At 49.3% G+C, this 23182-nt stretch overlaps 1 protein-coding gene across 2 annotated transcripts; it reads left to right on the forward strand.

Annotated features, from left to right (window-relative positions):
• Positions 1 to 4382: 4382 nt before the first annotated feature.
• UBAC1 (UBA domain containing 1) lies at positions 4383 to 22729 on the forward strand. Of its 2 annotated transcripts, none has more exons than XM_086475690.1 (10): positions 4383 to 4556; positions 10626 to 10746; positions 12790 to 12863; positions 14122 to 14229; positions 15276 to 15393; positions 16088 to 16196; positions 17623 to 17854; positions 18969 to 19055; positions 19959 to 20097; positions 22535 to 22729. In XM_086475690.1, exons 1-10 carry the CDS (start codon positions 4419 to 4421, stop codon positions 22648 to 22650), a joined length of 1242 nt encoding a protein of 413 aa, XP_086331816.1. In that variant the 5' UTR covers positions 4383 to 4418; the 3' UTR covers positions 22651 to 22729. The 2 variants fall into 2 exon arrangements, with proteins under 2 accessions (XP_086331816.1, XP_086331815.1); XM_086475689.1 differs by having other exon boundaries at positions 15291 to 15393.
• The last annotated feature ends 453 nt before the right edge of the window (positions 22730 to 23182 follow it).

Genomic DNA, 23182 nt, shown 5'->3' on the forward strand with positions numbered 1-23182 from the left:
GGCGAGGCACCGGCTCGGCTGTGGTGGACACAGCCCCGTCCTGGGGCTGTTGGGCACAGACAGATCCCAGTGCCTCCCTTGGCTGTTCCGCTGGTGATCTGGCACTCCTGGGATGGGCTGTCGGACACGAGCAGGACACAGACCTGTGCTGCTGCAGCCCGGGCGAGGAGAGCCACGTGAGCCAGCGCCCCGTGAAACCTCCGCAAGAAATCCACACTCGCAACCTCTGCAGCTTAAAAACAGGAAAGCAACCTCTTGGGCATATTTATTGCTCTAATTCAAACAAATAGGTACTTTAAACTTTTACAAAAACTTTGCTCCGCAGCTCTTGCAAAACCTGAACCCAAGCGACACGCGCGCAGCCCGAGCACGAGCCATAACAAAATGCTAATTGCAATTCATAAATTATATCGGGATGCCTGGGACTATTGAGGATCCTGGATGAAGTGTAGCGTTCAATTTATCCTGCGCGCGTTGCCGACAGTGCTGCCAGCCTCCTCCTTGTCCCCCTGTGTTGTTTTGTCATCTCTGTACGATCACCAATTCATCACAAAGGCAACTGAACTCTCCGATGTCCACCCACCGGGTGACTTTGTCTTCGCTACTCTATGACTTCTAAATTAAATTGTCAAAACACATTACTGAGAAAAATACCGCGAAGGGAAAGTTCTTTACCCTTTTATCCCATCTTAAAGAGAGAATGGGTTTGATTTGAAGAAAACATGTCTGCTTCATTATCCCTCCCGCTATCATATTTCTTCACTCAGCAGCAGCAGGAAGAGAGAGTCGATACACAAGTCTTGGATGACATGATGTAGCATCCCACAGGAGTTGTCTCAATAAATTCTGAGATTGCCCAGGAAAAGCTGGAGGGGGGTGGGGGTGTAATTTTCACTCTCTTTTATTCCTCCCACTCTCAGAGAATTTAAAAAGAGATCAGGGGGTTGCTGGCGTGGATTTCCCTGAGCTGGATGTCCCCGCTCTGCCAGCGCTGGAGGTCTGGAACGAGCTCCTTGGAGTCCTTGCAGCAACAGAAATCAGCCCAGGAGAGGCACAGTCAGCGCCCCGTCCGTGCCAAGGAGCCCTGGGACCTCCCTGAGAGGGCCGCAAACAACCTGCAGACGGTAGAGGAGTCCCAAAACTGCTCCAATTCGCACCAAAGGAGACCCTAGGCAGCAGCGCCTGCTCCCACCCCCCTCCCCTTCGGTTCTGGCGGGAGTCAACGCTAACGTCACGCTGCTCCCCAAGCCCAGCCCAGCCAGCCCGAAGAGGGTTTGACTTTGGGTGGGCTCCGGCCCCCCTCCTGGGTCTGCTTCCCCCCCCCCCCATGACACGGGGTAGTCCCAGGGCCAACGCCTCCAATCCTCAAATCAACGGAGTTTGGCAACTCCCTGGGACTTGCATCACCGTCGGTAACGCAGGAGGTTCCTGCTGCTCGATGCACTCACGGGAAATAATTCACCCGGAGATGTAAAACAAAAGGAGCCATTTCTCGGAGGGAAAAAGCTGTTGATTTCCCCCTTTTTCTCATTCACACATTGGTCTCTGGGCATAATGGATCGGCCATAAAAAGCGAGTAACACATTGTGCACTCATTCTTTTGGCTTTGGACAATATTAACATAATACACACATATTGTTTATTTATTCTGCTATAGTGGAAGTAAAGGAGGCAGTGCCCAACGTTTAAATGGGGTATTTTTAAATGCTCACATTTCCCTCGCCGTTATGATGCATTAGCCATCAGTAGTCAAATTGCCTTGTATTTGCAATTTTATAGGTACATTTTATCAAGCACACAGGAGCTGCATTCAGAGCATGAAAATAAAGTATTCCACTTGTGTTAGGCAAGCACTGTTTCGACGCAAGATACGGCCAGAAAGCAGAAATCTTCTTTTTTTTTTCTGCCTCAGCTCCAGATTCATCTCCAAATATTGCCTCTACTTGCAGCAGCAACTGCTAAGAGCCCCCTTTATGGCTGTGCAACATCCACGCATCCTCCCCACACTGAGAGCTCACAACTGAATTTAGCCTGCCGTGAAATCACCCGATCTTTCTCTGCTGTTTTAAAATATCTCCTACCGAAACGTGATGGTTGCTCTCCCCCACAGAGAGAGCGGCCGCTGGGGTCACCGAGAGCCGCTTCCTCGACGCAGCATCCAGACCTCCAGCTCCCCCCGTGAAGCAGGAAAAGTTGCAGTGAGCCAAAACCGCCGGGAATCAGAAGAAAAAGAGCGGTTCTCCCTGGGCAGGCTGCCCAGCACCGCGCCAGCACCTGGGCCCACGCGGGGCGGCTCCAGTGGCCGGGATGTGTTGGGCGGCTGGTTGCCCCACTGCTGCCCTCGGGACCCGTGCCCTCCCCTTGCGTCAGCCCCGCTGGACGCCCCACAGCTCCAGGGCCGCGCTTTTTTTGGGGAAAAATTCATCCAGGTTGGCCCCAAAGGGAGCTGCTGCTGGCAGGGAATTTGCTGAGGGGGAATTTGCTCCCTCTCATGAGCTCGTGTCTGAGCCCGGCACGCCAGCAGCGGTGGCAGAAAGGGACGGGATTCCTTCGCGTCTCGGCAGAGAGGGAAGGAAAATTCCTATTTGACTCCTGGGAGCTGCTGGCCCAGCACGGTGTAAGCGTGGAGACCCCAGAGACACACTCCTGGGACGGGGCTTCAGCAGCACCTACTGCTTTTGACAATCCAAAACTAAATCTGCTTTTTGATGGGATCAAATTTTGGCTCTCCGGAGCTCTCAGCTCCTTCTCACATAACACTTTATTGCCTTTATTGTCTCCAGGTCTGCTAATTCTGTCTGGATTTATTTCTTCCAGAGAGCTTTAGCTGCTGTTCAACCAACTCCAGACTGAGGGTGTAATATGAATATTACAGCGCTCACTCTCAGAGATGAAATGATGACATATTCCTCCTATTTTCTAGACTTAATACATATATAAAAATCCAGGAGATATAGCTGCAGTGCTCTTTTTTTTTTTTTTTTTTCTTTTTTTTTTTTTTCCCCATTTGCAGCTCACCAGTGTATTTAACACCAAACAACCCCACAGCCGGTCAGGCTGCAGGCAATAATCTGGGAAGGGAAAACAACCCAAAGCACACTGAGTGTGGCGGAAGCGTGCGACCTGCGTTTTGCCAGGGATTAGTGTTAAATATCACACGTTTTGCCAGGGATTAGTGTTAAATATCGCACGTTCCCTGGGAGAACGATGAACCACTGCACCCTGCAGCACCCACGGGTGCGTGAAAAGGATGGGAGACGGACACCCCGCTTCAGACCCAGCCAGGCCGGGCCAGGCATGGCCAGGCAGCTCTGGACAGACAGCCGGGCCCCGGAGAGCCAGGCCGGGCCCCGGAGAGCCAGGCCAGGCCCCGGAGAGCCAGGCCGGGCCCCGGTGCAGCACCATCGCCTGCTCGGCTGCCAGCGGCCTCCGGACCACCCCGCTCGGTACCACCCCGAGGGAGCCTTGAGGTTCTTTTTGCCCCCTAGGGACTGCCACCCCTCCGGGGCTGGCCCGCCGCGGCGCGGAGGCCTCCCCAGCCCGGGCTGCGGCCCGGCCGCCCCGCCGGCAGCCCGCGGTCCCCCTCTAACGGCGGAAGGGAGAACGGCCGTGTGTCTGCGTGTGTGTACGTGTGTCCCGGCCGTCCCCTCCCGCCGGGCCGCGGGGGGCAGGCTCCCGCCGGGCCTCCCCGGCGCCCCCGCCCCGGGTGGGTGCTGGCGGGGCAGCCCCGCCACCCGAGCGCTGCCCCGACCGGCCGCAGCGGCCTGGCCGAGACCGGCGGGAGAGGCCTGAACGCCCCCCCGGACTACAACTCCCAGGGTGCAGCGGGAGGGAAGGACTACGCTTCCCACAGTGCTCCGGGGCGGCGGGAGGGATCCCCCGCGATTCCCACAACGCACCGGGAAAACACATTTTTTAAATTTTTTAAAAAATTTTATTTCATTTTTAAGCCGCGCCGCCCCGCCCACCGCGGAGCCGTTAATAAACGTCGGAACCCCCCCCCCCCGCACCCAGGGGTGAGGGGTTCCATCCCCGCCCGCGGTCGTCGGGGCCTTCACTTCCGGCGCAGCCGCAGGGGGAAACTACATTTCCCAGCATGCACTACGGCGCAGCGCCCTTCCGGTTCCGGTCGCGGCGGGAGCGCCCCCGTCCCCTCGGAGGGACCGCCGGGCCGAGGCGCTGACAGCGGCGGCGGCGGCGGGGCCGGGGCAGCGCGGCGGCCGGGGCAGCGCCGTCAGGAGCCCACCGAGCTCCCGCTCTCCCAGCGCGGCCCGGCCGGGCTCGCCGCTCCCCTCGGGCCTGGCGGGGTCACCTTCATGGGCGGGCGGTAGCGCGGGGCCCGGCGCACGGTGGTGCCCGGGGCCTGGTGAGGCGTCGCCGGGGCAGAGAGGGGACCGGAGTCGGCGGGGCCCGGGGCGATGTTCGTGCAGGAGGAGAAGATCTTCGCGGGGAAGGTGCTGAAGGTCCATGTGTGCACCATGGAGGGCGCCGAGTGGCTGGAGGAGGTCCCCGAGGACACCACGGTGGAGAAGCTGAAGGAGCGGTGCCTGAAGCACGTAAGGAGAGCTGTCCCGTCCCGTCTCCCGGGGCTGGTGGCTCCCCCGCCCACCCCCCCCACCCCCCCCCCGGTTCGCTACGAGGGCTGCCCTGTGCCCTCGGGAAACGCTGGGGTCGTGCTGGGAGGGAGCGGCGAGCCCGCGGCGGCTGGGAGCCGCAGATAGCGCCGGAATCTCTGCGCTCTCTCCCGTGCGCGCTGTGCTCCGGGCTGGGGCTGAAAATCACGGTCGGGGGAAGGGCAAGCAGATCCCTGTGTGAGGCAAACAGATTTTTCCAACCCCCTATAAACGTCTTTTTAAAAAAAAAAAACCAAAAAAACCAAAACCAAACCAAACCAAAACAAACCCCAAAAGTGGCTAAAGTAAAAAAGTGGTTTTGTGCTCTGTTTTTTTGGTTTGCCGTGTCTGTTGCCACCCAGATGATGTGAAACTGTCCATATAAAAACGAAATGCCCCTTTCAAGCATTGTGTGTGTTGGAAAAGGAGGGTTTGGGGGGAAATTACTTTGCAACGTTTAGTTACAGAATTTGGCCCGTGGTTTGCGGGAGTGTTAGAGATCACCAGCTCCTGCGTGCACTTCATGAACCATGTGTTGCAAGAGTCTGGTGAACAGGCTTCTGATTATTTCCCCTCAGAAATTACAGCCTGCTTTTTCTTTTCTTGTTTCTGTATAAGAACAAACAAGGAAAGTCATAACTGTGGTGGAGAACTTCCCTTTTTTTTGGAAAAGTCTTGGTACAGCCTTGCCCTGTGCTGGCACAGCAGCTAGCGGGATATTCAGTGGGGAGATAATAGGCTCGTCTAATGCTCTGCCCGCTCTTTAAGCGGAGAGATCCTAATGGATGTGTCCAAAGGGTAAATTACTAATCACTGTCTGGAAGAGAAAACGTGTAAAAATGCACAGGCACAGTCTGTAGAAGTTGAGCTGGAAGACACAGGCTCTTTGTACTCCCGTGCTTAATTACCACTGGTGTGTTCGTGGGTGCTAAACAGTGAAACCCAGGGTTACAAAATGATTGGCCTGAATTTCATAGATCTGCCATGACAGTGTTTTACTTTCAAGCCAAAGCGTTGTTGACAACAGCAGGTAAGGTTGTGACCCGTGACCAGGGCTGTGCTAACCTCTGCTATTCTGGACCCAGCACCACGTGGTCTGGCGGCTCGAGTCAAAAACCTGCTGATTTTCCTGTGGAGAGATGTGTAACTTTTGAGTGGCAAAAGCAAGAGCCTCCCCTCCCGTCTCTGGGAGTGCAATTTACTAAATCAGATATAATAGTGGGGTCTTTTTTGTCTTCAAAGTCTTGCAAAGAGGTTTGGTTTGGGTTTTTTTCCATAAAACTCTTGCAATGGGAGAGCAGACCTCTAAGGTGTAATTACTTAACCCAAATTTGAAGGGTAAAAAGTTTTATTCGCTGAACGAGCAGGCCGTGACATCAGGGCGGCCGACAGCCCGAGCTCCCCCTGCCAGTTGTTTGCTTTCAGGCAGAACCCCTGGAAACTGCAGGTCACAGCACACGCTGTTTTTTCTTGTCCCGTGGTCTTTGTCAGCGCTTTTTGGTTTGTGGAGGAGCGGGGCTGGGTTTGGGTTTTCTTCACCTGAGGTAGGTGCGATCCCTCTTGAGGGAAAATGGGGGCGCCTTGCTGAAAGCTGCGGGGTTCGGGGCCCGCTCTTGGCACCACTCTTGTGCTTAATTGCTCGGCTGCGCTGAAGAGGGTCAAGAGGGGAGCACTAAACTTCTTCCAGGAACGTTCCCGTGGTGCAAAAACTGCCAAAACAAGATGGGATCATGATTACGTGCGTGTGTGCAGAGCTGAAAGGCCTTTAATTATCAGGAAGCTTAATTGAAATAGACGCTTGCGTTGCAGTGCGAGTCAGGGCAGAAGGCAATTGATAACTTGGCCTGAGGTTTGATTTCAGTCTCTGCTGCTTTGTGCTAATGGTGTGGATTGGCATGACCATGATGGATAATATATTGTTTTATGGAGGGGGGAAAAGAGAAATGGGAACGTCATGACTCCTGCTCATGGGTGTGTTGGAGTGAATCTCGACAGCACCTTCAGATGGTTTATGCAGCCGTCTCTTGTAAGATGCTGGTTGTCAGGTTCCCTGAAGGCTTTGAAATCAGTCTTTCGGGAGGCAGAGGAAGGCAGTATGGGTGGGAGATCTGAGTGAGGAAGGTGGTCACTTTTCCCTCCGTAACATGCAGGTGCTTGCTGATCTCTGAGGTGTCACTCTTGGTGTCTTTTTTTTTTTTTTCCTAAATGTTAGATTTTGGGGGTTTTGTTACAGATAAAGGAAAAAAAAAACCACCCAAACCAACAAAAATCCTCCCACTGGTTTGACCTGTACCAATTTAGTGGTGATTGTTGTTAAACTGCTGCCTTTGGTAATGCTATTTATTTAATCTGTGAACAAATACCTGATAATACGTCGTTTCCCTTCCCAGTTATTTTTTTTAACTCGAGTTCCACCACCAAAGCGCTCTCCTGAAACAGTCACTTGTCCCTGCACAAGGCCCCACCACCTCAACGGGAGCAGCCCCTGAGCTCTCCTGTGGTTTCCTTCAAAAGCAACTGTTCGTTGTCAGAACCCGGGTTGAGAAGGGTCAGCTTAACCACAGAAACTCAAGCTTAACTTCTTATGATCCGTAATTCTTGTGTCCAGCAGTGACAGTCCAAGCCCAGCACTGGCCAGTGGTGCTGGGGACGGTCCTGGTTCTGATAATCTCATCGCAAGGGACTGTTGCTTCTTGCTGAGGCTCAGCAGTATTTCTGAAATACTGGTGTAAGTTGTGGTTCGTGCACTCGGGATGCACCGATGTGGGCTGTGTGTGTATGTGAGCTCTAGCTGTGATTTTTCCTGGCAGCGTGGGACAAGCTTTTAATGCTTCTGTTCCCCTTTTTCTTAAGCTGCCTCAGTGATACTCTCCTGGGTTTAAGGTATGCTAAGGAGTATCTGTGGAACAGAGATGCGAGGTGCTAGTTCTCAGACTACAAAGATAAGGTAGGTTCATGCCCTTGGGCATGTTTTGGATACTTTGTGAGGGATGCAGGTGGTTTAAGCCACTCAAGTTTAGTAGTAGGGAGCGTCAGTACCGTTTGCAAATGTTTCTGTTAATAAAAGCAAACAAAAATGCTTTTTCTTATTTTAAAAGCAAACAGAAAGCCTCGTGGTTTATCAGGATTCTAAGCTTCACAAATAGCATTTAGCATCACCAGGGCTTCCAATGTCAGCAGTTGCTCAGGTACCTGTGATCAAGGGTTTCTCACCTGCCTGGCAGAGCAGCCTGCTTTAAACTCCAGTGTTAAAAAGAAATGCAAATGTTTATGCTGGAAGCAAAACAATGAAACAGCAGATCTGCTCCACGCAGTCCTTTAGTACAAAAAGATGAGAGAGAGCTCACCTTCCCCAGCGTGCTGCACCTCTGATTGCTGAGGGAGCAGCGCTCCTTACCCCCAGCCGTGCCCCGGGGCAGCGAGGGGCACCCTGGTTTCTCTGTGCCAAGGGGCACCCTGGTTTCTCTTTCTCTGCTCTGAGGTGCACCCTGGTTTCTCAGCTTCTTTTCACTCGTGTGACAGATGCTTCCTCTGCCCTGTGCAGGGCATTCCTCCCCTCTTCCCTGCTCTTCCTGTGGCTTACCAGTGCTGTTCTCTCTCTGGGCAGGAAGATGTTTTCAGTTGCACTTTAAAGCATTCTATTTAAAATAAAAATAGTGTATTTTGGCCGATACAGTTCTGACGAAGCAAGATTCCGCAGTGAGATCTGATGATTAGTGGTGCTAGTTCCTGGTGGGCTGTCGAAAGCTAGTAGAGGCATTGCCTGTTAAGGTGGCCTTTCTGTTTCCAGGGCATGTTAAAACGTTCAGGTAAGCCAAGTATTTCACTAAACAGTCTCTTTGATGTATGTACTGGCCGTCTGTGCCTTATTATCCTGTGCAGGTGTTAATGAAGTGGAAGTAAGACTGGGTGTCCACAGGACTTTTCTTTTAAAACAGCAACTTCATTCTTTCACTGACACTTTCACCTTATTACTATTATGACTGCACACCCCCCCTGCCCCTTTATATGTCCTAGGGAAAAAATGGGTAATAGGTCCGTGTTGTGTCCCATCCCATCCTGCCCCAAACGTACAGCTCCCAGCTCCCGTTTTCAAGTCCTTCCTTTTGGGTTCTGACTCTCAGGATCTGGCACAGCAGTATTTTGAGCTTGTTTGGAGAGGCGGTGTTCCGATGATGTACTCATATGCGTTTTGGGGAACTAATCAGATCAATTGCAGGAGGTGCTTCTAGGCTTTAATGCATCCTTTGGCTTCTGTTCAGCGGTTTATATGCTGAAGGATTAGTCAGAAGCTATGTATATATATACACAAGGCAGGACTCAAACATTCTCACCTCAAGTCTTACTGAGGCATCAGAACTGTGCAGGAGTTTGGATGAGGAACTCGAGACCCCTGTGCCTTATGTTTGGGAAAAGAGCAGGTAGCTGAGTTCATCAGCTGCAGTCACGACAGGAAAGGTGGTGATGGGCTAAAAGGGTTCCTTTGGGGGGGGCTGGTGAAGAACAGGACTAAATGCTCCAGCGAAGTGAAGCCCTGATTTCAGTGGGGTTTCTGGAAACGGCTCTGTTACATGAAGGGCAAACACGCTTTTCTGCAGACATGGTAGAAGTGGCTTGGTAGAAACATGTACTGAAAGAAGTGGCACGAAAAGCTGTTTTCCGTGAGCAGAGCAAGAGCAGGTGAGGTATTAAGCGTCCCACTTTGTGGCGAGAACAGCAGCATCGATTTCGTGGGTTTGGTAGGTTATTTTTAAGTTTGCCTTTCTGGAATTGCAACCACTATGCTTTCTTCTTCCACTCAAACAGGTTAGAAGCCTCTAGATGCACTGATGTAATGTTCTTGAAATCTGTCTCTGGATCTGGGAGCCACTCTGGTGTGAAGATGAGTCCGTTCAAGGCCTGTGTGTGCCCTCGCTCTTTTTTCAGGATTTGAACTTGGTTTCCTAGTGAATTAATTGACGTACAACTTAGAATTGTAATCAGGAATTGAGCACAACGTTCATAAATGAAAAAAAACCTTCCATATGCTGATTATTTATGGTTGGGAAGAAAAGTTGTGAGTGTAACTTTCGTTCAGCACTTTCAGCAGGAGCCCAGCTTGGGGCTCCAGCAGCCAGCTCTGTCGACTTCAGCTTGAAACAACGTGCAGAAACTGCTGTTTCCTTCCCAGTGTAAGGTCAAGTACACCAAAATCACCGCTGGCAGTTTCTTGTTTAGTCTGGCAGTGTGCGTAAATAGTAATTATTAGACAAAGCAGAGAATGTCTCCTCTGTTTTGACTAGTTACAAGTGAGAAACATCCTGCGTTATTATAGCCCTCCCTTCTGCAGGAACACTGGATGCTCTTTGCAGATGGGCGTTCTGAGTTCATGACACTCATTTGCTCGTTGCAGATTGGCATGGTGAGTTCATGACCCTAATTGCTACCCCCAGCCTTCTCACGAAGAGGGAGCGACGGTAGCGATCTGCCCAGAATTAACGCGGCTCTGGGCCCGTCGGCCTGAGCGTAGGGCCAGGCACTGGGAGTTGAGGGTGGTGGAGATGCGCTGTGCTGCGACGGCGTGAATCTGCTCCCAGATGGTGGTGCCCTTGAAGGGCTCGTTTGGGGCGATTGGGCTGCAATGTTGGGGTCTCTGAAACTGCCTGTTCAAAGAAGTTTTTTAGAGCTTTGTAATAAGTTGAACTTAAGTGTAGCTGTTCATTTAAAAAGCATTGAGGAAGGAAGGGTAGAATCCTTCCTCTTGTTGATTATTCATCCGAGCCAGGAGCTTGGGTACGTAGGCAGAAGCCTACCACAGTCAGTACTGTTACAGCACAAACCACGCCGCAGTTTCTTTAATAAAACACGTTCTGTGCCCTGGCCTCTGGCATGTTGTGCTGCTCCGTCAGCTGTTAAGTAGCCAGTGAAGGATGGCACAGCCTGTACGTTGGGAATCTTAAGTGCAAAGTGCGGTGATTCATGCAATGAACTTATTTCTGTCTCCTGATCTTCAGTATTTATTGTCTTCTGCAGTGTGTTCCTGGGAGCTTGGAGGATCCAAAAACCGTGACCCATCATAAGCTGATACATGCTACTTCTGAGAAGGTGCTGACCGACACAAAAACAGTGTTGGAGGAGAACATTCAAGATAGAGGTGCGGTTGTCTGTGTTTTTTAACCCTGTCTGTTTGGAAACATGAGATTGTGTTTCACTATTAGGCGAGTTTCAAACAGTAACCTTTTTAGTATCTACTCTCCGCTTTGACGTAGGAAGCTAATAAGGTGGCAAGAAAGGAAGAGGAAAAAAAAAATTTCCCCCCACCCTCCCCCAGAGAAAGCACCTTGAGCAGTTTGCTTTTCTTCACTCTTCCTTTTAAGAGTTGAAAAAGAATTAGGAGTGTTTATTAAGTCAGTCAGTTAAACAGATTATTTTTATCGCCTTTTAAAGGAATTTTTTTAGACCTCCAGGGCAGCATTTATCCTTCAAAATTATTCAAAAATAATTATCGTGGCTGAGTATTCCAAGACAGACAACCTGAGGCTTCTGGGGGGTTTCCCGAGGTCTCCAGATAAAGCAGAAGGATGGTTGCTGAAGTGTATCTGAGTGTCTGCAGCTTAGATCTCATCCTGCCCTCTGCAAACATAGGTCAGAACCCATCACGCTGTAGTATCACTGACTGCAGCAGAGTGTGTGGGGTACGTATGTGCTCCTGAAGTTTGAAGGTGTAGAGGATTCATGTGAAACAACAGAAGATCTGAAGGTGAGAGCTGGAGTCAGTTTTTACTGGGCAGCTTAAACAAATGGCCCTTTCTGGAGGTAAAGGGCAGAAAGTGAGAGAAGCAGGGCTGCTGCAGACTGAAATATGGTCTGAGCCAGAAACCCCGGAGGGGCAGAGCTCCTGGGTATCCGCCGGAGCTCATGCAGGCCGCCGTGAGCATGGGCGGTTTGGCCTCTCTTCCGAGGCAGCGTCACCTGTCCCCTTTGGAGCGCAACAGGAGCAGAGAAGGGCCCTCTGAGGCCAAGGCGAGGGACAGCGGTTTCGCTGATGGGGGGTGGGTTATTTCTAGGCGAGGTGGCGGCTCCCACCGCGTTTTGAATTGCAGTTTGCGGCGGCTGAGCAGCACGGACCGTGTGAACTGTCACACGAGTCCCTCTTGGCCCCTTTTCCCTCTGCAGTGGGCTCTGCCTCCCATGTGCCTCTTGCTGCTTGGCAGGGGGACGAGATGGCAGCCAGCAGCTGACCGCCACCCGCTGACTGACAGGGCGGCCAGGAGGCAGCGGGTGGCTCCTGGGCGTTCTGATCGGCTGGACAAGGGAGGGTTAACGCCGGCTGTTGCTCTTGGCTGTTGGTGCTGAGCCAGACAAGGAGACCGCGTTGTGCAAAGCAGCTTTGTTTGCTTTTTACCTGCTCGGTGCGATGGGCTAAACCTGCGTGTCAGGCTGCATCTGGCTGAAGGGCTGCAGGTGCTGCACAGGCCTGTCTGGGGCTCTGAGCAGGGTGTCTGCCTCTTTCCACCCTGCGAGCGTGTGTGGGAGTAACGGGGGCGCTGGGAACTTGTAAAGCATCGCGTGATCCCTAGGAAAAGGGTGCCTTGTGAGGGGAAAGGGTTAGTCTTGAAAGCCCGAAGCGAGCTTGTGCTAGGGGTGTGGGATATCTAAGACTGAAGCCTCATTTGCCCTCGAAGGTTGCCCTCGTGGGCTACCCGTGATGCGTCCCTGCTGCGGACCGTGGGTCGCTCTGCTGCCATTCACAAAGGCGAGCCTCAGCCTGATACTGGAAGTTCTGCTGCAGCTTGGTGCTTGCATTGCTGCCTTTGGAAGGGCCCAGCTTGGACCAAAACCCATCCGTGACCTGTCTCCACTGCTTCCTTCTCAGTAGAAGCACTGAAAGTGCTGATGCTTGCTTGTTATCATGAGCCAGTGGCTGTACTACTGATGTACAAGACCATTGGAGCCTGTAATACCCTTTCTTTAACGGTGTGTGTGAGGAGAAGAAACCAGTAATGTTCAAAGCGTAACTGATAATGGACTGGTATTAGGGGAGCGTGTAGAGCCATACGGGTTTTAAAGTGTGAAAAGGGTCTGCTGCTGCAGTGGAATTAACACAACATTTATCTCCAGGAAAAATGGAATTTGTGAGGTATCTTACAAGAACTGTTTTCATGTTACTTTCTAACAGATTTCATTCTCTTTCTAGATGTCTTGCTTTTAATAAAGAAGCGTGCCCCGCCTCCGCTCCCCAAAATGGCAGACGTGTCAGCAGAGGAGAAGGTGAGTTTGAAAGACTTCTTGCCTGGGATGTTTTGATTAACTGCTTCATTAATGAGCTGCAAGAGGATGCCTGCGGTGGGCTCGTCTTGTTTGTAGAGGCAAATGCTGCCAGTTAAATTCTAGGGAAATTATTTCATATTTCTTCCAAACTTTGAGGAAGCTGATGTTCCATTTTTCACTTTGATTGTGAGAACACTTGGCTCAGAAGGCGGCATGCAGATACACTCTGTGAATGTGGTACAGATTGGATCTTTGAGCAAGTGTCTGATAACTGTATAAGCATAGTTCAGCAAGTGCCTGCCTTTGTCTCTGGTTGAAAACCCGGTAGGAATACGTTGATCTGCTGTCAGGCTGTCTCCTGTCTTGACCTGTGTGGCTTGTCACCCTTTAACCAGGTCTCTAGAGCTGAAGTGTTGGCCCCCTGCTATTTATTTATTTTTTTTTAATTGGAATGTAATTGTTACTGAGCATCAGTGATGCCCAGGATGATGCTTATGCACAAGCAGTACTGCAGTTGAGTAACACTTCGAGTGATGCTCGTGCTTGACATTGTGAATTTTTAGGTCTCTGCTTTGTCCTTGCACAGCTTTGTTTCTTCTTGCTTCCTGTAGGTGTTGCTGTATGTGTGTCTGTCCCTTCCTGTAGGTGTTGGTGTCTGTCTCTGTCCTCAGTACAGCCTTGCTGTGCAGAATGTCCCTGTGAGAGCATAAGTTACAAGGCTGGGAAATATTTATAGCTTGTACCCTGCTATGTTTTGTCCTGGGTATAAGCAAGTACTGAAAGTCCAGGCACGGTGTGTCTCTGCATGGCATTTGCAAGCAGGGAGGCGCTTCCCGTGTTAAGCAGTGAAGTGTGTGTGTGCACAGCGCTGGTACATCTCCCGACAAACCGTGGGTTTGAAGAGCCTGCTGTGAGCAGACCGTGTGGAAGGTCCTGGGCACTGAAGCCTCCGAGTTCTCTCCGTGTCTGACACATCACTTTCCCTCTTCATGCTGGAATTGCCTTGTGTGTTTAGATAACAGAAATAGGTATAAGGGCTGAAAGTGGAGCAGCCCAACAGGTCCAGTTTTGCCCTGTCACTGCGAAATGACGTGGTGCTCTTAATCCGTGGTGGTGCTAGACTGCTGTTTCTCTTAGCTGCAAGTTAGAGCACTGCGTGAGGCCTCGGTGAAGGGCATGGACCTGCTCTCGGCTGTGCTGTGCTCTCTGTTCTGTGGCTAATGGCTCATGAAACCCAATCATGTTTCCTGTTCTCCAGAGGAAACAAGAGCAGAAAGCTCCCGATAAGGACGCCATTCTCAAAGCAACTGCAAATCTGCCCTCTCGCAATGCAGATCGCGCCGTGGCCCATCACAACATGAGGGATGTAAGTATTAGACTTGACTTTTTTTTGACTCACACGCTAACATCCATAGGCTTTTATCTTGTCACCTTTTCTCTTTACTTGTCAGTGTGGTTCTCTTTTTCTTTGTGAGAGAAATTCAGGTGTGTATATAATGTATATTAAAGTAGATAGCTTAAGATTTAGACACAGGTCGTACTATTTAGTGATAATAAAAGATTCTGTTCTAAATTACGATTTTAAATCTTTTATTTGTCTATGGGAAAGCCTCAGTAAACATATTCATGATCTGGCAAATATGAAGTTAGGGGGTTTTATTTCTTCAGTCTTAAATAGCTCAGGTGCTTGCAGAGGGTTTTTTCTCTTCCATGGTATTGAAAAGAGAAATTAAGCATAAATGTTGATTTCAGTAGTTGAATGCTGACAGGGTCTGTAACGCTTCTAACTGTGTCTTGAGCGGTGTGGGGACTACTTTCACCCTTGGGTACTGGTAGGGGTACGAAGCAGCAGAGTGCCTACGTAGTGCCTGCTGTCAGCGTGCCCTGGCAACCTAAAGGGGACAATTGGCATTTAAGCTGTTCAGTGGCCAACGTGACCTACTGAGCACAGCACATTTAAAAACAAATGTCCAACTGAAAGGAATTTGTGATGCTTCGGTTTAGAAAGTAGCTTTGATCTATGGTGTTCAGATTTAGGTTTCTAGAAAGCAAATAGTAGCCCAGGAAGGTTCGTTGCTTCGCAGAAGCAAGTTGGTACGGGTCCACTGTGACTGTTTTCATCCAGCACTTCTGCAAGGTGGGAGTCAGAAGTGTTTCTGTGAAGCAATGAGTCCTCTTGAACACTGCACGTCTTGTGGTGGTACTGGGCAGCAGGCTGTGGTAGAAATGAAAGGACCTTTTCTGCCCAGTAGCTCCTACTTACATGTAGCACTTCCTGAGAGACGAGATGATGAAGACAAAGCCCTCGGAGCACCCTGCTGTAGAGGGGGCCAGGCTGCTGCTGAGAGACCGACAATAGACATACTGAGATTCAGTGAGGTCCGGTGGCTTCCTGTCTGAATGCTCTGACAGTTTCCTTTCTTGCAGTTCCAGACAGAGCTCCGGAAGATCTTAGTGTCTCTCATAGAAGTTGCACAGAAATTGCTAGCGCTGAACCCGGATGCAGTTGAACTATTTAAGAAGGCAAATGGTATGAACACATCTTTGTCGTTACCAGTTCAGCCCTGGGAACTTGTTTGCTTCCGTAGCAGGAGAGTGGGCTCGCAGAGTGAAGTCCAGACCTTGCTGTAATAGTGAAGCTACTACGGACTTTGTGGCAAAGATTTCACCTCGTGGGTATAGATTGTGTAAAACTTGTGAATTTGGGATGGATGAGAAGTTCTGTTTGAAAATAAAATCGTTAGTAGTGAACAAATTGGAAGGCTTTGCGAGTTGCGCTTTAGGGGTGGTAAAGAATAGTTGAACAAGGAGATAGTAAAATGAGGAGAAAATGTAGCTGTTGATTCACGTTGTGGGAAATGCTTGCCCTTGAGGTCTGCTATGACCAAACCAACCTACTTTGTAGATAAATGATAAATAGATCTTTAGTGAATCTCCTGTGTATGTATTTATGTGGAAATACCATGGTCACGTGAGGGTTAGCTGTCTTTTATTTGAGATCTTGAACACATCTGGACAAAGTCTTTGTCCTGGAAGAGTCTAGCTGAGCCCGACCAAGCTGAGTGCAGCACATTAAATGATGAGATGGCAAATTCAGGGCAGAAACAAAAGAAGGGATGGAAGAGAAGAATGGGGTTTGAACTTAACACATGCCATTCCATTGAGAAAGGGTTTTATTTCAGCTTGAAGTCAATCTGAACATTGTTTTGTTTGTGTATGTGTAGCCATGCTGGACGAGGATGAGGAAGACAGAGTGGATGAGATAGCTCTGCGACAGCTTACAGAAATGGGGTTTCCAGAAAGCAGAGCTGTCAAAGCCCTTCGATTAAATCAGTAAGTGTACTCAGCACGCTGCCTGTGAATTACTTGATGTGGTTAAAAGAGAAATTGCATATTTTTTTTCTAAAGTCTTTATGTGGGTCACCTAAAACTAGGTTGGACAAAGCATTAACTAAGAGAGCAGTGCTGCCTCAGGCAGTGTGCGGGTGGAGGTGGCCCAGGGAAGGGGAAACAGCGCTGTGCTTGCTCTGGAAAGTAGCTGGTCTGCGGTTCACAAGGCTGTCAGGCTGGTGCTGTTTCCAAGTATTAAACTCCCATTTTCTTCTGCTGTAGAATTCACATTTTACAGAGAAAAAACCCAAACCTAGCCCATCTGCACTGGTCTTTCAGCTGTAGAAAAATACTTTGTGCTGATCTTTTAAAAACATTCCAAGAATATTGCGAGTCCAGATAGCAACTGTAGGAAAACAAGAGGTAATGTAGTTCTTCTCATGCCCTGAGAAGAATCAGCTGTACTGCCTCACTGCTGAGAGGTGTTTGTTAGACCCTTCTTGAAAATTTCTGATGATGGGGAATCCACAACATAGTCCAGTCGCTCTTTTCCAGTACCTCTCCCTTGTGGCTCAGAGACTTTCTCCCCTGATGTCCTCCATCTCTCTTGTGGTGACTGAAAAGCCAGACAGGCAAAGGCTTTCCTCGCTGTGAGCGTGTCAAACGAAACGACGTGTTCAGTTGCCCCATCGTTACCTTCGCTTCTTCCCCTGTATCCCTTGGGAAGAGATGTGTCGGGGCGCTCTCGGGATCCCGTGGCTCGAGCGCTTACGCTGCACAGCAAGTGGCTGTGGTGTGGTGGTGACGCTCCGTTCCCTTGGGCTGGCCTCTCCTTTGAGGGGTCACGGGTTTCTTCTTAAGTGAGTGGAGGGAGAACAGAGCGGTCCATTTCCGAGCACGACTGACCGTGTGGCGTTCGGTTCTGGCTCAAGGCGTATTGTGCCCGTGTACTGGTTATCACCCTCTTTTTCTGGTGGTGTTAATGGCATTCCTGGATCGCTGGAGGGATGTCTGAGAGACCTCTCCTCAAGAGCAAAGCTCGTATCTGAGGTGTGGTTCCATGTAAATTTGGAGCACGCTGTGTTTGCAGTTTTGTCAGCAGTTCCGAACAGTCAGTGTTTCTGTTGTGCAGTAAAGCAGGTGATGTGGAGAATAAGGTGACTCCCTCGTAAATGCCTTTTAAAATCTGGGTTGCAGCTGTCCGAGTTGGACTTCATTCCTCTGTCTTGGCTTCAGAGAAGACCATGGTGCCTTGAATGCACAGAGAATTATGGTGCTCTAGGATTTACTGCAAAACTTTATTACTTTTCAGATACTAATTAACTTGCAAGTCGGTATACCACGGGAATAAATGCAAAAGCAAATGTATGTGGAGCACTGCTGTATGTCTGGAGCGTTCCTCATCCCTGTGTCTTGATTTGCTTTTCAGTATGTCGGTGACACAGGCCATGGAGTGGTTGATAGAACACGCAGATGATCCTACAGTGGATGCTCCACTTCCAGGTCAGCCTCCATCAGAAGCCACAGCTGAAGCTGGTGCATCCTCTGCTGAAGCAACTGCAGGTCCTAGTTCGGAAGGAGGTGGGGAAGAGGCCAAGGATGAGCTGACAGAAATATTCAAGAAGATCCGGAGGAAACGAGAGTTTCGTCCAGACCCACGAGTACGTGCTGTTAATGTCACCGTGTAGCTGTTGGAATTGGAAGGGACTGTGGGGGCACCATGGAATCCAAATAAATGTTGAGTTAATAAATTAAACAGGACATCTGAGTAGATGCATATTATGCTGGCTTGACAGTATTTTAGTGGAAATCTGCAGGGACTGTTTAAATTCAGGTTGTTGAAAGGGGTGTTACCTAATTAATGCATTGCTGTCTCAGATGGCCGTATCTAAATTACTGGCACTGTTACTTCTGCACCTGAAAATGAACTGGTGGGACTGAAATGAGCTGCCAGACTCCTGGCATTGCTTTTTATGGCTGCTGTCTAGGAAGGAAAGGTTGCAGGACAGGAGTAGTAGGTCCTTTTGCTGCCAAAAAGGAGAGAAGAGCATTACTGTATTTGAAGGGCAAGGAAAAGTATCACCAGCAGATTTAAGCCTTGTAGCAAATGCAGAAGTTAGCCTTTTTTTTTTTTCAGAATGCAGTATTGGCTGAAGTGAAAATGTGTGTTCTTACCACGCTGTAAACTCAGCAGGAGGGGCTCTTTAGAATCCAGCACTTTGGTTTTACAGCTAGCTGTTTCTTGAGATTTTGGTTAAAAACTGCAAATGTATTTGACCTGGGTACGCTTTCTCAATGATTAAACATTCTCATAACAGTGTCTAGGTACGCTTGTCTAAATACATAACACTCCCTAGCCAGGTAATAAATCCAGGAAGTGAAATTAAATTGGGTGACTAGAACTACAAGTGCATGCGAAGCTTGATCCATCAGTGAGATGTGAACAAAAGCTTCGTGACCCGAGAGAAGTTCTAAAATGAGGTGTTTCTGTCCTGCTCTTCTCCCTTCTACCCCAGGTACACTTCTCTTTGCTTTGCATTCAGCCTTCAGTGTTGAGGATGGGAACTACTTTCACTCTTAAGATTTATCCTCCTTCCGTAGTAAAGTCACTTTTGATACAGAGTATTTGAAAATTTTGTAGATGAGGTTACTTAGTGGTCTACAAATGGGGTTTTTTTACCCCACGAGAAGCTCCTGCACAGAAGGTGAAAGGATGTGATTGTTCTCATTTCTTTTTAAATGTTACATTTATTAAGCTCTGCAAATCTGCTACAGGCTGTCATTGCCCTGATGGAGATGGGGTTTGATGAAAAAGAAGTGGTAGATGCACTCAGAGTAAACAACAACCAGCAAAATGCAGCTGTGAGTACAATGTCCTTTCTGTTCCTTGTTGCTGTTCTTCAACTGGTTCTTTTCATCAGTGATTTGGTTGATGTTTGGATCTATCATAAAGCCCAACTGTTAGTGGAGATGAAATGAGCGCTGTATATTCTGTGCTTCTTTCAAAGTAGATACACCACTAGAATACAAAGGTTTTAGACTTCTTGGAGGACCTCGGCGTGCGTGAGGCTGGGGCTGATCTGGGTGGGATAGAGTACGTGGATTTTCAAAAAGCCTTTGAGAAACTCCCTCACCAGAGTCTGCAAAGGGATTGTGCTATCATGAGAAAGGAACAGGTATTCCCAGTAATTAATAACTGATTGAAGGACAGGAAAAAACGATCGAGCAAGAGATTCAAGCCATGCAGTGCGTAAATCACCGTTCTGCAGCGACGCACTCCACAGTTTGTGGAATCAAAAAATAGGGAGGTTTTCAAAGATTCGTTAGTCCCCTGCTAGTGGATGATGTGTTAAGGGGAATTCTGTGCACACAGCTGACAGCCAAGGAATCTTCTCTTCTCAGGCACCCGGTGCTGTTAGATAGAGGGGACGTAGGGCTGGATGGTGCTTCAGGCTGCCGCGTTAGAACCGTGTTGGTGACGTTCCTTTGAGGCAGCACCCGTCTTCCCTGAGCTTTGAAACCTCCGAAGCTGGTATCACTTTATCGCCATACCAGGCGCTGCTGCTGTCCTCGTTGAAATCAGAGTTGGTTTCTGTGGGAGCGACACGCAAATGAGTAGTAACCGAGTGTGAAAAGAAATGTGTAGCCAGGTCTTTAACTGTGAGAGGAAAAATGAGTTTTAACGTGCCACATTGTCGAAACTTGAGAGACACCTTCGTTCCAATGGACCAGTCGTGAACTCTTGTGCCTGGTGGTTTCTTCCAGTGTGAATGGCTGCTGGGAGACAGAAAGCCTTCTCCAGAGGACCTCGATAAGGGCATCGACACCAATAGCCCTCTCTTCCAAGCCATCTTAGAAAATCCAGTGGTACAGCTGGGGCTGACCAACCCTAAAACTCTACTAGGTAAGTCCTGCTCGGGTTCCTGGTGCGAGTGCGCTGGTGCTGTGGGTGCTAGCAAATGCCAGTAGCAGCTGGCTGCTGGCAGCACGCTTTGTGGGAGAGGTGCGGCTCTGCGCCCTTTTCCTCCCTTTCAGCAGCTGTGTTGTTCATTTGCTTCATCCTGCAACTCAGCTAAACCCAGAACAGACCTTGGGGCTGTCCCAGAAATGAGACTTCGTTCCCCAGGCTGCTGGATTACACTTGCTGAACTCAGAACTTTGATAGCCGCCGGCTGCGATGCGTTTGTGGATTTAGGAGACCTTTTGTGCGCTGCCTTTGGCCACGAGGGGAAAAACCAGGAATGTCTGTCTAGAACTCTGGTTATTTCGCAGAAAAAACAAAGCTGTCTCCTGCTGTACAGCTTACTCTGTTTGGAGGCCTGACCCTTGAGACAGAAGGTAACTTGTGGAAGAGTAGCCAAAGAAGAAATCTGAGCTAAGGCCTTGCCTATCACAGTGGAGATAATGTGTGTGAAAATACACTTCCCCTTGCTTGGGTTTCGGCTCTGTGGTGAAGTCTGTGCGCTCGTGAACAGAAAGGCTGTGAGCACAGCAAGTACCCAGCTGATGAGCCTGACAGTGAAACATCAATCTCTGATGAATTGGCCTCTCTGATGCTGGAGGACAATACAGAAGAATGACATTGGCTCTGTGATGTGTATAAAAAGTTTTGCATTTAGTCTTTGGCTTCAAAATTTATTTGAAGCAATGCTTTTAAATAAAGGGTGTACGTGCAGCTCTTTCAAGAGGGCTTTTAAAAGTACGACTTTAAATGTAATTAGGAGAGTTTGCAAGCCTTTAAATAATTCAAGAGCAGAACCTTCCCACTCTGATTTCTGAACAAATGGTCTCTTCATTTCCAACGAGGGTTCCACGCTGCAGCTCAGAATATAAATAGAAAATGAAATGCCATTATATGCGCCTGTAAAGCTTGGATGAGCATCAGAGAACATATTCCTAATGATACATCTGCAAATTGCTTATGTCACGGATTTTAATAATGAATGTTTGTGTTTAATTGGATACTTATAGAATGTTGATATATCTTTCGTTTTAAGCTTTTGAGTCTGTGTAAAAGAATATGGTTAAAGTGGTGAAAGGTGAGATCCATACTTTATTCTGGGCTTTTCTGGAGGCATGCTGCGTGACCTTGGGCGAGGTGTCAATGATGAGCCTTTCAGAGGTGCTGGCTACTCGCAGCTCCCACTGATGTCAGCTGGAGCTCTGTACACTCGCGCTCCCGGGAGAATTGAGACGCCGGCCTTGGTGCCGCTCTGCCAGGCTCTCGCAACGCTGACATTTTGGTGACTTCTGAATAGGTCAGATGTGCAACTGCTTTTTCTGTCCTGTTCCATAATGACTGCTCCAAATGTCCAGCAGTCCAGCTCAGTGTCTGTCACAGGCTTATAAATTACTGCCTGGACCATTCTTCTGCCAAATTTGCAGCTTAGCACTTGCAGTAGCTGTCTGGTTCCTCCGACATAAGCGGAAGAGTGAAAACTAGCACATGTAAAAAGCCAAACAAAACAACGAAGCTTATTGTAAAGACTGTAGAAAGAAAAAAAGGCTCTCACGTGTTTGGATCGCTGTCACTGTTCAGAAATGGAGGTGATTGTTCTGCACAGCCTTTCCCCTGCTGCCTGTGTCTAGGCAGGTGGGACTGGCTGCCCCCCTGCCACCCTCTGCTCTCGGGACACCAGGAAGAAGAAAGCCCGTGCTGCTCAGATGCCGCTTCCCTTCTGGCCTCTGTGAAAAGAGAGCTCGGAGTTTCAAGGGCTGAAGAGGCTACGCTTTGCTGGCTCTGCTGCTTGTTCCTGGGTAGCCTTTGGCATTCCTGCTTCTTGCTTTGCTGGCTTGGTGCTCTCTTCAGAGGGGTTTCCAAAGAGTAGCCCTGGGAGCACCGAGGAAAGCAAAGGAGACCGAGGCAAGGGGGTGACGGTGCTTTCTGTGAACTGGCTTGGTTAAGTACCAGGGAGGAGAAAGATACGGGTGCAAGAAGTAGCCGTGAAGAGATCCAGGCTGGGATGTGGGAAATCTTTGGTTTCAGAAACAGATGAGTCGGTAGCGTGTTCCCAGCTCCTGCCTGTAGACCTCTGCGGAGGCTTTAGCTCTTCAGACCCATGTCCTCGAGGTTTTGTAAGACGGGCTGTAATCCAGGCCGAGTATTTAATCAGCCTCTGTCTGCAGCGAATTCAGCGCTGAGGAATGGGGGAGGTGTAACAGCCTGTAGCACCCTGGGTGCCAGTGGTGAATGTGTGATGTGTGTTCCCGCCATTTTGGGGTGATGCCTTTGAGTTGTAGCTGTTTCTAACTGTCCTGTTGTTGAAGCACCCCAAACATTGAAGCCTTTGATGTCTAAAGGACTAATTGAGCGTTGCAATTCCCTTCCCATCTCTTGGCAGCCTTCGAGGATATGCTTGAAAACCCCTTGAACAGCACTCAGTGGATGAATGATCCAGAAACTGGGCCTGTCATGCTACAGATCTCTCGAATCTTCCAGACGCTGAATCGCACGTAGAGGGGAATGCCAGTCCACTGTGCCGCTTCCTACTGTCCCTCGCTTCACCCTCTCCTCAACAGGAGGGTGCCTGGATGGTTTGGGGAGGGGGGCGGAGGGAAGGGGAGGGGGGAGATCCTGTCTGAAAGGGGGGGTCTCGCACAAGAGCTTATGTAGTTATGGCCAACTGAAGTTGATTGCCTTGTGGATTTAGTGTTAGTGGAAGAGGTTTGGAGACTTGTTTATGTTTTCAGGTATTAGGTTTAAAATAAAGTATATCAAAAAATAGGAAAAGGTTTTGTGAAAGCAATTAAGAATCTGATTGTTGGAAAGAAATACGGTATTGCTTGTTAAAAAGGCCTGTGACAGTAGTTTTCTAGCCAGTTTTGCTAGCATCTGGCTAGTGTTTACAAAAGGTCACTGACCACTAGCATAGAATATTCATCATCTCCATACAGTATTAATTTATGGCTATATCAAATTATGAAATGGTTTTTTAAATTGATTCATAGGAAATGTTTTTTAAAAGTCCAAATACTGGGAGAGCAAGCAC

The sequence above is a fragment of the Leptosomus discolor genome, chromosome 19 (genome assembly GCF_034619465.1).
Source record: "Leptosomus discolor isolate bLepDis1 chromosome 19, bLepDis1.hap2, whole genome shotgun sequence".
NCBI lineage: Eukaryota > Metazoa > Chordata > Aves > Leptosomiformes > Leptosomidae > Leptosomus > Leptosomus discolor.

What these genes read in the sequence shown, in the direction of transcription:
- UBAC1 (XM_086475690.1), top strand. Translation starts at nt 4,419, where the DNA reads ATGTTCGTGCAGGAGGAGAAGATCTTCGCGGGGAAGGTGCTGAAGGTC. An exon ending in AGTTTCGTCCAGACCCACGA is followed by an intron (nt 17,855 to 18,968) that starts GTACGTGCTGTT and finishes AATCTGCTACAG; the next exon opens with GCTGTCATTGCCCTGATGGA. An exon ending in ACAACCAGCAAAATGCAGCT is followed by an intron (nt 19,056 to 19,958) that starts GTGAGTACAATG and finishes GGTTTCTTCCAG; the next exon opens with TGTGAATGGCTGCTGGGAGA.